This window comes from Halyomorpha halys, unplaced genomic scaffold (genome assembly GCF_000696795.3).
Source record: "Halyomorpha halys isolate HHAL.00 unplaced genomic scaffold, Hhal_1.1 Scaffold80.1, whole genome shotgun sequence".
In the NCBI taxonomy this organism is placed as follows: Eukaryota; Metazoa; Arthropoda; class Insecta; order Hemiptera; family Pentatomidae; genus Halyomorpha; species Halyomorpha halys.
The window spans coordinates 1,000,092-1,015,772 of NW_027110435.1; the positions used below are offsets into that span (position 1 = coordinate 1,000,092).

At 33.0% G+C, this 15,681-nt stretch overlaps 1 protein-coding gene across 1 annotated transcript in view; it reads left to right on the plus strand.

The window, feature by feature from the left end:
- LOC106692964 (peroxisomal membrane protein PEX13) overlaps positions 1–7,628 on the plus strand; it is a 26,917-nt gene extending 19,289 nt beyond the window's left edge. The window contains exons 6-8 of the mRNA XM_014439259.2: positions 2,247–2,340; positions 6,958–7,052; positions 7,190–7,628. Of these exons, the coding sequence (XP_014294745.1) occupies positions 2,247–2,340; positions 6,958–7,052; positions 7,190–7,239 (239 nt within the window). The 3' untranslated portion in view covers positions 7,240–7,628. The remainder of the gene's footprint in view (positions 1–2,246; positions 2,341–6,957; positions 7,053–7,189) is intronic.
- The last annotated feature ends 8,053 nt before the right edge of the window (positions 7,629–15,681 follow it).

Below are 15,681 nucleotides of genomic sequence, written 5' to 3' on the forward strand. Positions count from 1 at the left end.
TAGATAGATAGATACAAAACTCTATTTTTGTATTGAATTAAAATTCACAATAGTGTACATTTCAAAATTTTGTTAAGATAAAATGTGTTGCCTATCACATAATGTGTATTTTAATTTTGAAAATAAACGTTTACGCTAAACTAAGTTATAGGACTTATTTTATAGCAAGCATCCATTGTCATTTTATTTTTTTTTAGAAGAATATTACCTGTATTTTTTTCTACAACAGAGTTTAACTTTTTAAACTCAGTAATCATTTTCAGCTTTCTCATTGAGTTAGTGTCTACTGCGGATTTTACAAATGTGATTTTATTTTAAAGAAAATTAGACATTAATAATACCAAATTTATGTATGTTTTCAATTTTTTTATTTACTCTTTATCTTTATCCATTCATTTTCAAGAATTTTGAATTTATTATAACTTTCTGCGATAAAATAGAGCATATTTCAACCAATTTCCACAACTTGTAACTTCAGGCTCTGGGGGAAGTTCGTAATCCATAATATTCTTATATTTCTCTATTTGTTATGGTAATTTTTGCTATATATTTTTACCATTTGTGACTGCTGGTTTACTTCTGGAAAAATATTGTGAACTTTTTCTAGTATTCTACTAGGGGAAAAATAACTAAATTAAATTAAAATAAAAACATATTGGCATACAAGCCTATTTGTGTGTAATATGGGAAATTTTGTTAAATGCTGACAAAACTTTTATTTTAAAGCATTAAATGTTTTGCAACAAAAATTAAAATTGGCAGAATTAAGCCCAAAAATCCCTCCTTAACTTAAAAAGCCATGAAATTATTAAAAAAATTCACCACCTCAACCATAAAATTTCCTCTTTGACCCATATCCTAAAAACCAATATCAGCAACATACACTTAAACAATTCTCTTGGTGAAGTAAGCTCATTTAACATTTTCTTCAGTTCTGTTTTGTTTTATGTTCACCACACTTGTGGTGTTCAAAACAATATGGTTACTTAAATGTTCAGGAATACTTCTGGGAACATTACAAATTTTCAAACCAACCAGTTTTTGTTGTCTCCAAATCTTCCATCTTCATTCTTGTAATTTTTTAAATTAATTTTTCAATATATGGACTGCCAAGTTATTGATATTGAAATGGTTCACAAAAAATTTTCCTGACCCACAAGTGGTGTTTTCCTCACTTTTTGATTTCTTTGATATGTGTGTACATAATTATAATTGCTATTGTTTAACATGGTCAGAAATTAGTGTCAACAGAGTTACTCTCTTCTTAACTGCCACACAATCACTGACCACCCCTCCTTGATTCAGATTGACTCAGGAATCACATTTTTGGATTGTTTTAGGTGTGATTTAAGAGGGATTATCACTGTTATGGGGATTATCACTGGGATTATCAGGAAAACTCACTGTCTAAATTCATCTTAAGGAATGCCTTCATTAGGGGTATTCATGATATGTTAAATGTAAAATGATTTACCATGTCAAATGTTATAAGTATTTATGACCAATAAATGTTATTATAAAATTAAAATTGCCTTTATAATTGTTCTAAAGGGACCTAGTCCCAGAATAATAAACTATTTTTCATTTCATTTCAAAAAGTATAGGGTTGTGAGCAATCCTATTTAAAGTCGTGTGAAATGTTCAATCCATAAGCGCTCCTAGCGGATTTCTGAACTCCTTGTTTTATAACCTTTCCTCGCTAAACTTCATGTTATTGTTTACTTATAAAATTTGATTTAAGTAATTTATTACAACCTGCCTAAATTGAGTGAAAAGTGGAAGTTGTGTGAAAGTTTGGCCACTGAGTACCTAGTTCACCTTCTAATTTGTGAGAAAGAGAATCAAGATGAGCTAATTAACTACTGTCATTACATTATTATTATTATTGTCATCCATTGCTTTATTAGTTTTAAAAACATCCAAAACAATACTAACACAATTAAAACACAAACCGCGAGCAAGTAAGTTAATACAAAAAAAAAAAGGTGTTGAGCTCAGCTGGCCTGTTGCGTGACGTCATTCTCCATTTAGCAGACCTAGTAACAGACTCTCAACCATGTTATGTGTTATATCGTTTTAACATGCCAAAAGAAGGCAATATTTTTCCATTTAACACGCTTTAACAGGTTAAACTAAAGATCATGAATACCCCTATTCACTTATTGTTAGGAGAGTTAATGTTCTTGTAGATGTATTTGACTCAATATGTAATTAATATATTCTATAACTATCTTCAATAATTCTAGATGAAGAAGTAGAAATTGTTGGGGTTTATGATTTCGAAGCAGAACATCATGGAGAACTTTCATTTGCTAAAGGAGATAAAATGACTACAAAAAGGTAAAAATACTTCATTGGTTTAGTGTAAATTTTTGTCTACTCCTTGTTATATTACATATTTTTAAGTTGAGGTTTACATTTAAAAAAAAAAAATCTTCATAGTACCAGTTTTACCTATTTTTTAATTTGAGATTTGCCTATCTCTAGAAAAAATAATGAATATTATATAATTTTTAAATATAAATAATTATATTTTTTCAAATAATTATTTGATTAAATACAATGAGAGTGAAAAAATATTTGTATGCATAATGTTTTTTCCATAATTTTTTTTGTGCCTTATATAAATTCATGTATTAAAAAAAAAAAAGAAGTAAATTAGAAGCTAATTATTTGACTATACAGATCATGAAGGATAACTTGGTCTGGGTAGAACAGGTAAATTACCAGATGGAATAAATAAATTTCCTTTTTGACTACCACCGAAACCAATATCTGAATATTATTCTTCAGAACTGCATTACCATTTGTGCTGTATTCTTGGAGAAAGATCAGTGCTGCAGCCAGTTTCTGTTTCTTATGGTCTTCCATTAGGATTTTCGGAACCCACTGAGCACAAAATTCGTGGAACCAAGCTTCTCCACCACCATTTGATGTACCAAACTCCATCAAATTTGAGGCCTACCACTTGTGGTCCTCGTCATAAATAGTGGTACGGCCATTTTCAAAATCAATGCACCATTGCCTCACTTGGCTTTCACTTATTAACTCCTGCCTGTAAACATCACAAAGCTGACGATAAATTTCAATTGGTCTGTTGTTTCGAGCCAACAAAAACTGAATCACAGACTACAGTTCACAAGTGGCAGGATTTTCTATTGCAGGGCACATTTTAACAACTCACAGAGAGCAAAGTGAGGAGCGCACAGTCCTCATACTACATCAGCTGGATGCGTACTGAATGTAGAAACGTTCGGACACCATGATGGCTCTACCCCCCTCCCCCCCTCATCGCCACGATAGGCCAAAACATCTGTTACTTTCTGGACAGCACTCGTAATATGGGGGAATACCAGTTAGATCATGTGGCTATTTCTAGGAGAAACTACAAGGAAATACAAAACGTCCAAGTAAGAAGGGCAATAAATGTAACGTTAGACCATTTCCCACCACAAATTATGATTAATGAACTTTATACCAACAAAGAAGACCCTAAGAACTGAGAAGAAAAGAATGGGCAGGGTGGACCAAGAAATATAGGTAAGACAAAAAGGACAGGAATTCAAGGAAAAATTAAAAAGAACTTGAAAGCCTGAGATGAAGAAACGAAAAATCTAACAGGACTTGTTGAAGAACTAGCACTACAGAGCCTCCACAGGAAAAGAGCATAGTGGAATGAAGAATTCGAAAATGTAATAATAAGACTGGAAGCTTGGAACCAGAACAAAACCGCAGAAAATATGGAGGGATACAAAAGAGAAAGAAATGGAGGAAGAATAACGCCAGGCTCTTCTACAAAACCTTTAAGGACAAGGTTGGAGTATATACACCCCAGAACTAGTATTCAAAAGAAAAGACGGGAAACCAGGCACTAAACAACAAGGAAAACTGCGAAATTCTGGCAGACTATGTTGAAAGTCTTCTCAATTGCGAAGAACCAGAAGAAAACATAGTAACAAAGGAAACCACACCACAAAACATGGAATCAGACCCACCTCCCCCAGATGAGGAGGAGATAGACGAAATAATAGCAGCATTTAAAAACAACTAAGCCTCTTATATATGAATATGGAGTAGACCAGAAAATAATAAACCTGATGAAATTAACACTATTGAACACAAAATCTTAAGTAAAGTTCCTGAAACTAATCAGCAAATTCCTTCCAGGTAAAAACAGGACTAAGACAGGGAGACAGCCTGTCACCAATACTATTAAACATAGTACTCAATAAAATCATGAGTGGGTTCTGGAAAATAAATAATGCAGGGGTCGTATTATGGACCAAGAAAAACCACATAAAGGTGAGCTGCCTAGCCTTTGCATATGATTTAGCCCACCTGGTGGAAACAGAGGAAGATGCAATTAGTCAAATAAATACTCTTAAAAAAAGTGGAAAAAGCAGGCCAACAAGTCTCCTACGAGAAGGCAGATAATGAGAGGGAGATAATAAGGGAGATAAATGACCTGCAAACTGAAATAAGAATCAGAAGACTGAGATTCTATGGGCACATGATGAGAATGGATCAAAGGAGACTGAACAAGAAACTCTTTGACAGAATCCGTGAATACAAGAGCTTAGGAGGACATGTGAAGCAAATAAGAGATGAAACGAAAAAATTTAAAATAACAAACGAAGACTGCCTGGATAGCAAACAGTATAGGAAAAAATTGAAAGAAATCAATGTTCTTGCAACAAATAAAGAAAAACAGACACAGTACCCGTGTGGTCAGAAGAAAGGAAGCAAAGGCACGTAGAAATGATGAGAAGGTACTGGGAAAGAAGAAAAGCAAAAATGAGAAGGGAAAGGTAGTGATATTCACGTGGTCTAGAAAGGTGGTTCTATGAATATATATATACAATATGGTAAATAAAATAAAATATACAAGACAAATAGAGGTACAAAAGTTTGTAAATTATACACTAGAAACATTAATATAAAGTAGTGAATGTAAGTAAAAAATGAATATCAAGTGCAGATTAAATATATAAAAATAAAATAACCGGATGAAAAGTAAGATAAGGGGGTTTTAAAATATAAATGAAAACAGATAAAAGATATGGGAGGAAACAATAGTACATTGTGTCATTGGGTATGGTGCCGATATTGTGCTTACAAAATGTTTGTTGGCTTACATAATCACATTTCATCTGTTGTTGGGCCCAGGTTGTCGACCAAAACCTTATATGTATATAGTTATGAAATTAAATTATACATTTTTTGGTGAATAATCCGGGTTTGAAGCCTAATTATATATACTTTGTCTATGGCGACAAACTATGTATTTTGACACTCCCAATATTCTAAAATATTATTAGGAAATAAATGACAAACAAACACAATTAGTATACATGCTAATTTATAATAAAGAACTTAAAAAATCTATGAACACCATAATTCATTTGATGTGTCAATCATATGTACATAATTAGGCCTAGCTATTAATTGCAGCTAATTTATTCATTGTTTGTTGGATAATAAAACAAATAATACACTTTCCCAATGAAACCCATCTTTAACACTTAATATTAATTTGAAATTAAAATTATTTTTAAATTTCACTGTTGTGAAGTGTATATCCTTCAGCTGCATAGAGTTCTCTACTTAAAAGATTAACTTTTTGATTTTTGTAGATCTACTATCTTCACCAATGTACTTGTGATTTTTTGAAGTTAAATTTGCATGAATTGTGTAGCATTGAGCATTTCTTATTAGAAGTAAAACATTTAAATCTTGTCAAGTACCTCACCTAGTAATTCCTTCTTTACACCTGTTTATAAAAAAACCTTTACCACTTCAACTCAACTATGAAGGGTTTTGAATCCAGTATTTGGTAAAGCTTTACTGTTTCTTTACCAATGATTATTCAAGGTGATGGTTTGATCAGTACTCATGCTCAACTGTTAGGTTTATCCCCTATCCCTATTTAGAATACTTATTTTATCGAGGAGGAGTTTGCCCCATGGCCTCTCAACCTCATAGTCAATCTGCAGCTGATGTAACAGAATAAATAAATTATCAACCACAGCTGGGCTCAAACCTGGGGGAGTTATGAATTCACTGCTTTACCCACTTAGATACCCCACTCCTTAAATCTATCAATAGTCATGAAAAGTTTTTCTTCAATGTATAGTTTTATTGATAAGCAATGCCAGATTTAAATAATTTGTTGTTGTATTTTGATTATCATGGATGATGTGAGAGAGAGAAATGCTTTATTCATCCATGCTGCCCAAACACATGGGGTTGGTGCATTACACAGCATTCTAATCAATCCGTGATCAGACATATATAAATTACATAAATTCACATGATATAATAAAAAAGAAAGAAACCAGTTTTTTTAGCCCCACAGTTTGCTTTTACAATCAATTCCAGTCTGCATACTAAGATTTATTTCAAATATTTCAATTTATTCCTTTTTCCTTTCCCCTTCGTGTTCCTTCCTTTTCACCATTTCACAATTTTTATTTCAATTGATCGACAAATTCACTCTCCCCAATACACCCGCTCAGATACTCTCCAGTGATCCGTCAAACAAATTCATTATTAGACAGCAATGTGAGATCAAACCAGAGAAATAATAGTCACAGCAGTAGATCAGTTTACGGAAAATCAAACAAATAAATACATTTTACTAAAACATAGTAGTACTAATATATAGATTTAGAAGAAAATATAATAAAATGTTGGTTAAAAGAAATACTTGACTGGATAAATAAGTTTTAAAAAATAAATAAAAATAATAAATAATTTAATTTAATAAAATAATTTAATGAAAAAATAAGGTAAGGGAATAAATACGTTAACACAAATTGACAGGTCCACATACTAAAACAAATAAAACAATGAATAATCTCAGAGCTAATTCCCATGCAGGTGATGATGTATGATCTCCAGGGAAAGTGAGGTGAAATAACACTATAAGAATTGTACTTACAAAACTTTTTTAAATAGGTCTGAACTGAAAAAGAGTTGGCTTTGTGCATCTAAAGCTAGTGGTAAAGGCTATGTTCCATACAACAGAGTTGGTGTAATGAAAAAAAAAACAGGTAACTTTAATTATTCCCTAAGTAAAATTAACAGTAATTTATTTTCTTTAGTGAAATGTTACTTATTTTGATTATGATGAGCTATAATCATGGAATAGTTGTTTTATGTTTTATCATTTATTTTTTACTATTTATAGGAAAGTCAAAGAGTGAAGAAGTAGTTAAAGAAGAAGCTACTGATATTTGATTTTTGGACTTATGCTCTCATGGGCAAATCATAGATTTAGTTAATTAAGTAAAACTGAGCTAATATAATGACTGTCTAATTTTGATACAATTAATTTATAAAGGGATGAAACTAAGCATGGTTGATTTATACATGCTTTTATACTACCGAGAGGCTACTGACAATTTGTAGCTCCGTCAGTTGCCATCCTCTTGTAATTCTATACATTATTCTAGTATATTATTATTTATTTTTTGTAGATATGGAGAAAATAAATTCCATGGTATCCTGAAACTATTTTAGGTCACCCCTTATTATTGCCGAAAAACAGTCTTACAATATATAAAATTACTAACATATCTGTTATCAACTTCAAATTACCACAATTTTTATTTATATTGTTATGATTTTTGAAAGACATAAAAGCATTATTGATATTGTTATGATTTTTGAAACCATTAATCATTGTCGGTGTAAAATACTTAATTATTATCATAGAACCAATTAAACAGTAATATATTATTGTCAAAATGTAATTATTTCTATATGTTATCGTAGTTTAAAAATTTATAATTATTTTCATTTTTAGGTTCATTCTTAGGAATGTATTAAATGAGAATTTTTCTGAGACTGATATTCTAATGTTTCTTCTTAATTTCATTAAATTTATACAAGACAGTAAATGAATTTGTCTTTGCAAAATGCTGTGGTTTTGTAAATAATTTTTGTATATTGTCATTCAGTTATTCACTTTTTAAAGGCTGAGGTGTATATATGTTACTTAATATTATAGGTAAATGGTCAGTAATTAAATCCATGAATATGTACAAAAATATTGTATATTGTATGACAGTCCCAAAGTATTATATATATAGTAAGTATGTTAAATTTTTACTTGGCAGCATGGTTGTTTAAATTTCCTGATATTGCTATTGCCAATTTTTATAACTGTTATTAAACATTTTTATTAATAAAGAAGTGTCTTATTATTGGTCTTGACCAATAATCTAGTTTTCTTATTTAGTTTGATTGGTCCTTGACATATTAGTTAATCATACATTTTACAATTAGGATTCTGAATTTATTTGAATCTTCATTTGTTTATTTATTAATTTTTTAATTTGGCAATTCTTTATCTTTATTTCTCAATAAAAAATTCTCTGAATATCTTCTATTATGCGTTGCCTCCTGCTGATTCAAAGTATTTTTTAGTTGTCACAATGCATATTTCATTTTAAAAGCCACCACTTATGACTATCATGTTTTTCATTTGGTTAGTTTATTTCTTGCATAATTACTTTCATAAATTAGTAAAATTGTTAAATACCATTATCGTTATTTTAAATTAAGGAATTTAACTAAGTATAATGAACTTAAAAAAAATAAAAATCCTAAGAAATGTTTTGGGTGCACTAATTTGTAGGAGTGTGGTGAATTTTGACCAATAGCTATTACCAGGGGGTAATTTAAGAATGATATTAATAATAATAAGAAGTAATAGGTTTTTATCTCACTTTATTGAATCAGACAGAAAATACTCTAAAATAAAGGCTATTTAAACAAATATTGTAATTTTTTTGTTTGCCCTCATATACCTTTTAGATATTTTGCTGCTTTGGTTTGCCAGTACTACCTTCTTTGTCAATCTTGGCTATACTTGAATTAGGGAGGAATGGGTTTATAAAAAAATGGAGTAATGAGAAGGTGAAGTTTGAATTATAAATGTGGAATGGGCAGTGATTACAACAGCTAATGAATTTATTATTACTGCAATTATTATCATATATGTCTTTTTTTTATGTTATTATGGTCATATCATTGAATGAACTGAATAAAAATAATACCTATGACATGAAAGATGTATTCAAATTGTATATTCTATTATCTTGCATTTGTCTTTGGTCCTTTTTAATTTTATTTTTAATGTAAGTATTAGTATTATCTTCTTTATAGAATTCTGTGATTTTTTTTTCTGTTTTGGTTTGTTTACTTTGTAATCTTGCCTTTTTGATGTTCTGTCTTAATTATTGGATTTTCATTTTGTTCTCCAAGATATTTTTGGGTTTCAGATTATTTAATTTACTGTAACAGATTTTATTAATCACCAGTGTAAAAATTCTCAACTAATAATAATAAAAATAATAATAATAGTACCTTATTTATTCTGGGACGAGTCGCTTTAGAATAATACAGAGAAATCAACAGATGAGGGCTGAGGAGCCTCAGAGTTACTTAAACAAAAATACTAAGAAATATAGATAGTCATTATAAAAAAAAATGATAATAAGTTACTTTCTCACTTTAATCAGTTGAACAATAAAAAAGAAAATGAATAAATAAAAAAGAATACGATGTAAAGATAATTAAGAATGATATAATAGTTTATATACATATTTACAGTTATATTGATTAACTATTTTATGGAGTCTGGATGGATAAGAAATGATTGAACAGGTGGGATTTAAAGGTAGGGAGAGTATTGGAGCAACGGATGTTGAAAGGGATGGAGTTCCATAAGGATGAATATTGGATAATGAATGATCTATCAAAGGCAGTGGTTTGGTGGGCCCTTGTGTATAAATCTGAAAACTGGGAATGGGTATTGTGGGAGCGAATAGAGGATTTGAATTGAATGAAGGAGCTTGGAGATGTATGAAGGACGACGGGAATGGATGACTTGGAAGATGGAGGATGCCAGGAAATACTTACAATGGTAGGAAGGATAAAGCCACTTCAACTCGGTATAAAAACAGTAAACAGAGGTGTCCCTTAGGATCCCAAAGATGAATCGTACACAGAATAAAAAAATTCTCTGACTTTTCCACGTTTTCAAGGTTTTCCTGAACCTTCGTTAAACAACCTGTATTTATACTTAAAAAGTTGATTTATTAGATTTTATAAATTAAATAGATTACTATTTAATTCAAATTTCTATAATTACATTTTTAATCTGTTAATTACATCTGTGTGATGTGCATTAAACTTTTTGGTATCAGTTTTATAGCTTAATTAATATTTTTTGTTATTAGGATTGCCTCTAAATTCTTCTGCTTTTTATGAGTTCTTCTTTATCTTATATTATGGTATTATTAAAGTTAAATTTAAGATTTATGACCAGGATGTCATACATTTACATTTGTTATTTATTTATTTATTTATTGATGTGACCATAATTAATATAAAAATAATGCATTAAATCTTAAATTTAACTTTAATAATACCATAATATAAGATAAAGAAGAACACATAAAAAGCAGAAGAATTTAGAGGCAATGCTCATAACAAAAAATATTAATTAAGCTATAAAACTGATACCAAAAAGTTTAATGCACATCACACAGATGTAATTAACTGATTAAAAATGTAATTATAGAAATTTGAATTAAATAGTAATCTATAAGAACAGTATCGGTATATCTATCTATATATACATCAGTATAAATACAGGTTGTTTAACAACCTGGAAAACCTTGAAAACGTGGAAAAGTCAGAGAATTTTTTAATTCTGTAAATATCAAGAAATTAAAAAAAAAAACAAAAAAAACCTGGAAAATTGTGGCAGTGGGAAAGTTCACTTTTAAAACAAAGATGCTATGAATTATTACATAAGAGTTTACTTATTAAATTAATCATTTATTACATCAATAAATAATAAACAACAAGATTTTCATAAAGAGATGCCCGCTGAGAAAGATATGAGATAAGCAGAAAAAAAGAAAATGTCTCCTTCAAGTGAAACGGTTGGAATAGAATAAGGCCAAGCTGCTGAAAGATGCCTTTGAAGAAGCAGCAGGAATGTTAAAAATAAAAAAGGAATTCTGAATGATGAAACAGGCTTTGTAACAGTCCATTCGTGGAAATTTGTAAAAGTATTGTAAATTAAGTGTTATTTTTCAACATTACTGTCTACTTATATTAGACAATAATAGTTATATTAACTTCTTCCTACTTCCAATTCAAAGTTTAGCTGTATCAACATTTGATAACTCCTTTTAATATGTTAACAAATTATAGTAGTGAATAAGATCTGATTGCATTGGAGGTGATGTTGGGTTGTATGTGCTTGTTAGTCTCAAGGTCAAAATCCTACTTTGTTCCTCTTCTATCTATTCCTCATGCAGAATATATGTTTGTCGAAATTTCAACCATATCTTCTCCCTTATTATTTGCCATAGTTTATCGACCTCCCCGAGTTCCACTCGATAACACCTTCAAATCCTCTCTTGTCCAACTGGTTTCCCCTTATTCCAATAGTATTATCACTGGTGATTTTAACATCAACATGCTCTCTCAGTCCAGTGATAAATCTTTTCTTGTGTATCTTTTCTGATATATTATTTTCCCTCAATCTTTACCTCGTTCCTTTTTCTCTAACACATCACAAACAATCCTCTGACACCTGGTTAGACCTTTTTATCTGTGATTCTTCTGTAAAAATCCTTTCCTCTTCCCAGCACCCCGTTCCCTTCCTTTCATCTCACGATCTGATTCAAATATCTTACAACCTAGACGTCAAATGCTTTACTCCCAAAATCATATCATACCATAATCTGGACCTCCTTTCCTATGAATCACTTCAACCTGACCTTGATTCCGTCCAGTGGGACATTATATACTCCTATAACTCCATCGACCCTATGATATCTACCCTCACTTCACATTTGCAATCTTTATTAGACATCCATATTCCTCTCAAAACCAGAACCTTACACCGTCCAATTTCACCTTGGCTTACTTCAGAAATAAATGCAATGATAAAACAAAGAGAAGCAGCTTGATGCAAATTTCGTCGGACCCACCTGTCTGCAGATTGTACACATTTTAAACTACTCTGTAATGCAACCCAATCAGGAGTTCAACATGCTAAATCCCTTCACATTCATCACGCCCTCTCTAATGCTCCCGATCCCAAATTCAAGTGGAAAATACTATGTAATTTATCACTACCAGAATTCAATAACCTCGGGTCTCTTCCAATAACACCTGATGATCTCAACAATCATTTCACATGCCATGCTACTGATCTATCAATCTTTTCTGAAATTCCAAATAACACCTTCAATCCTGAAAACTTCTTTTTTCCCCACATATCTTAGGAAGAATTACTACCCACTATTCTGAGATCACGTACTAACGATCATGGACCGACAACATTCCTGTTAAGTTGATTAAATCCTGTCTCCCAGTCCTTATTCCCATACTTTATCATACATATAATTTTTCCTTGCAAAATGCCCTTCTCCTTGGAAAACCGCTTTAATTCGACCATTAAATAAAATCCCTAATCCTTCTTCACCTGATGACTTCCGCCCGATTTCTCTCCTCTCTAACCTTTCTAAACCGTTAGAACGCCTTGTTCAAAACCAACTTTCAAACTTCCTAGAAGAACGTTCCCTCAGCAATCCTCTCCAATCCGGCTTTCAACCTGGCTATTCAACACAATCCGCTCTCCTTAAAATAACCCACGGCCTCCAAACTGCCATGGAACACCAAAACGTAACTATCCTAATCCTCTTTGATTTCTCCAAAGCATTTTATGTGACATGGTTAACCACAACATTGTTCTTAACAAACTACGAAATCTTCCTCTATCCAACAGTACTTTGCGCTTATTTCAATCCTTCCTTTCCGATCGTTCCCAGTATGTAGTGGTTCCAGATAAACCACCATCATTGACTCGACCCCTTACCTGTTGTGTTCCTCAGGGTTCATCGCTTTCCCCCACCCTTTTCGTCATCTTCATCAACGACCTTCCCCTTCTAATCCAACATTCTCGATACCATTTGTACGCTGATGATTTCCAAATTAACCTTTCCTTCCCACCTTCTAATCTATTGGCTGCCACGGAGAAGCTTCAAGAGACTTGAATCGAATTAATCACTGAGCTGAACAAGCTTAAGTTGAACGCAGAGAAGACTAAGGCAATCGTAATAGGATCCACTCACCTCCAGAAAACTATTCCTCATATTCCAACCTTATTCCAAAACAACAATCCAATACAATACAATACAATAAATACGTTAAAAACCTTAGTGTCACTATAGACCAAACTCTCTCCTGGAAAAAACACGTCTCTGATATTTCCCGTCGTACATTCTCCACCCTAAAACGTTTAAATTAGCTTCGTCACCTACTTCCTTTTGAAACCTGTAGGCTCCTGGTTACTTCCTTAATATCCCCCCCTTTGATTATTGCTGTGTGGTTTACAGGGGTGTCTCGAAGCAAAATTAAAACGGTTAATTAATTGCTTTGTACGATTCATCTTTGGGGTCCCCAGGGACGCCTCTGTCACCCGATTTTATGAAGTGGCTTTACCCCTCCTTCCGTCGTAAATATTTCCTTGCTTCCTTCCTCTACCAAGTTATCCAATCCCGCCGACCATCGTTCATCTCTAATATCCTTCAATTTAAATCCTCAGTGCAGTCCCGCAATACCCGCTCACGGCCTTCAGAGTTATATCTAACTGCACATCGAACCGCAGCCTTTGGTAAATCTTTCCTCATCCCTATGGAATTCTATTCCCTTCTTTTTTCGTACTTCTAATACTCTTCCAACCTTCAAATTCCGTATCTTCGACCACCTTCTGTCCACCCAATTCCGGAAGAATAACAATTGAATGTTTCAAACAAAGTTTATATATTTTCTGTACTTAATGTTTCAGAATTTAGTTTATTTTTGTCAGCCCTCTGTTTCTCTTCCTCAGACTTCAATGTATCAGTCCCTAAGCTCCCATCCACAGACTAAACTACCTACAAATGACTTTCCTTCCAAAAATGTGAAAATTCGTACACAGGTCAATCCTAAACTTCCTCCCCTATGCCAAACTTCCTCTTCGGTCAATCTTTTCCCCGAACCTCCAGTAACCGAGGATCCAATTCAACAACCCCAAAGAAGAGTTCAATCCCTACCTAGACCAACATACACAGATATCCATGATCAAACCTTCTATTCCTAAAACAGCGAAAATGCCCCTGAAATAGCATCTGAGGCTCTTATCTCACTCCTAACCAGACTCCTTACAGAAATCCCGTCCAATTTACCTAGATGAACAAGATCACCTTAAATATACTTTTATGGAATGCAAGTGGACTACATAACCACCGAGACGAACTTGACATATTCCTCCATGAACATTTCATCAACATAGTACTACTGACTGAAACCCATTTCACAAACCATTCTTACTTCTACATACGCGACTACATTTCATATAGAACAGATCACCCTGACAACACATCGCACGCAGGTTCTTGTATCCATATTTATAAATATTTACCTCACTCCCTTATTACTTCCACTCCGTATGATATTATTCAATGAACATCCGTCAGCTTATCCTCTCGCCCGTTTAACATTACACTTTCAGCTGTATATTGTTCTCCAGGTAATTCCCTTTCCTATAGCCATCTTGATTCCTTATTCCGGTCCTTTGGCCCGCGATTTATTGCTGGAGGAGATTACAACGCCAAAAATCAACGGCGGGGATGCAGAACGTCCAATACTCGTGGTAGGACTCTTTCCTGAGTCACAACATCCATTAGTTGTTCCATCCTTTCCTAAAAATCCTACTTATCGGCCTACATCCCTTAAAAAACGTCCCGATATCCTTGATATATTTGTTACTTCCCAAATACCCAACTCACAATCCACAATTCAATCTTTAGATGATCTCTCTTCAGATCATAGCCCGGTTCTACTTCACGTCCATTCAAATCCTATTCCTAGACCCTCTCCCCCTTCAGTGGTTACAGGAAAGGTAAACTGGAAAACTTTTCGGAATGATCTAGAAAACGTACTTGACTTAAAAATTCCACTATAAACAAAAGAACAGATCGACTCTGCTATCGAAATACTTTCTAGATCGATAGGCACTACTATCACTAACAATACTTTTTTTTTTGTTTTTTTACTACGCCAAAGGAGGCATTTGTGCCATTTTGTTTCGTACAGCCCAGTAAAGTTTAGCTCTGCCGAAGTAACTCCCGTCTGTAGTCAAGTCCGCCGTTGCCGCACATGCAAATATGTGATCGCCAGTCATCTCACCAACTCCACACAGGACGCAGTCCGAAGATTCAGTCACTCCTATTCTCTTCAGGTGGTGCCGCAAATAGTCATGTCCAGTAGCCAACCTGAAGCATGCCACTGACACCGCTCTTGGTAAAGTCAATGGAGGGCGCCTCTTAGGATCTAGCAATGCCGCCCTTGCCCCCACATTCTCCTCTACTCCTTTCCTCTGCTCTTTCAGTGATGGCGCTTCGGGCCATTTCTTTCGCCATGGTTTTAAGACATGCATATAGGTCATATATAAGACCAGTCCTGGAATATGGTTCTGGGATTATGGCCACAGCTACCGATTCAGTGCTGGGACGTCTTGATATAGTTCAAAATAAGGCATTGAGGATTATTACAGGTGCGGCTAAATCGACACCGATTCTAGCCATGCAATTGCAGACAGAGATCGAG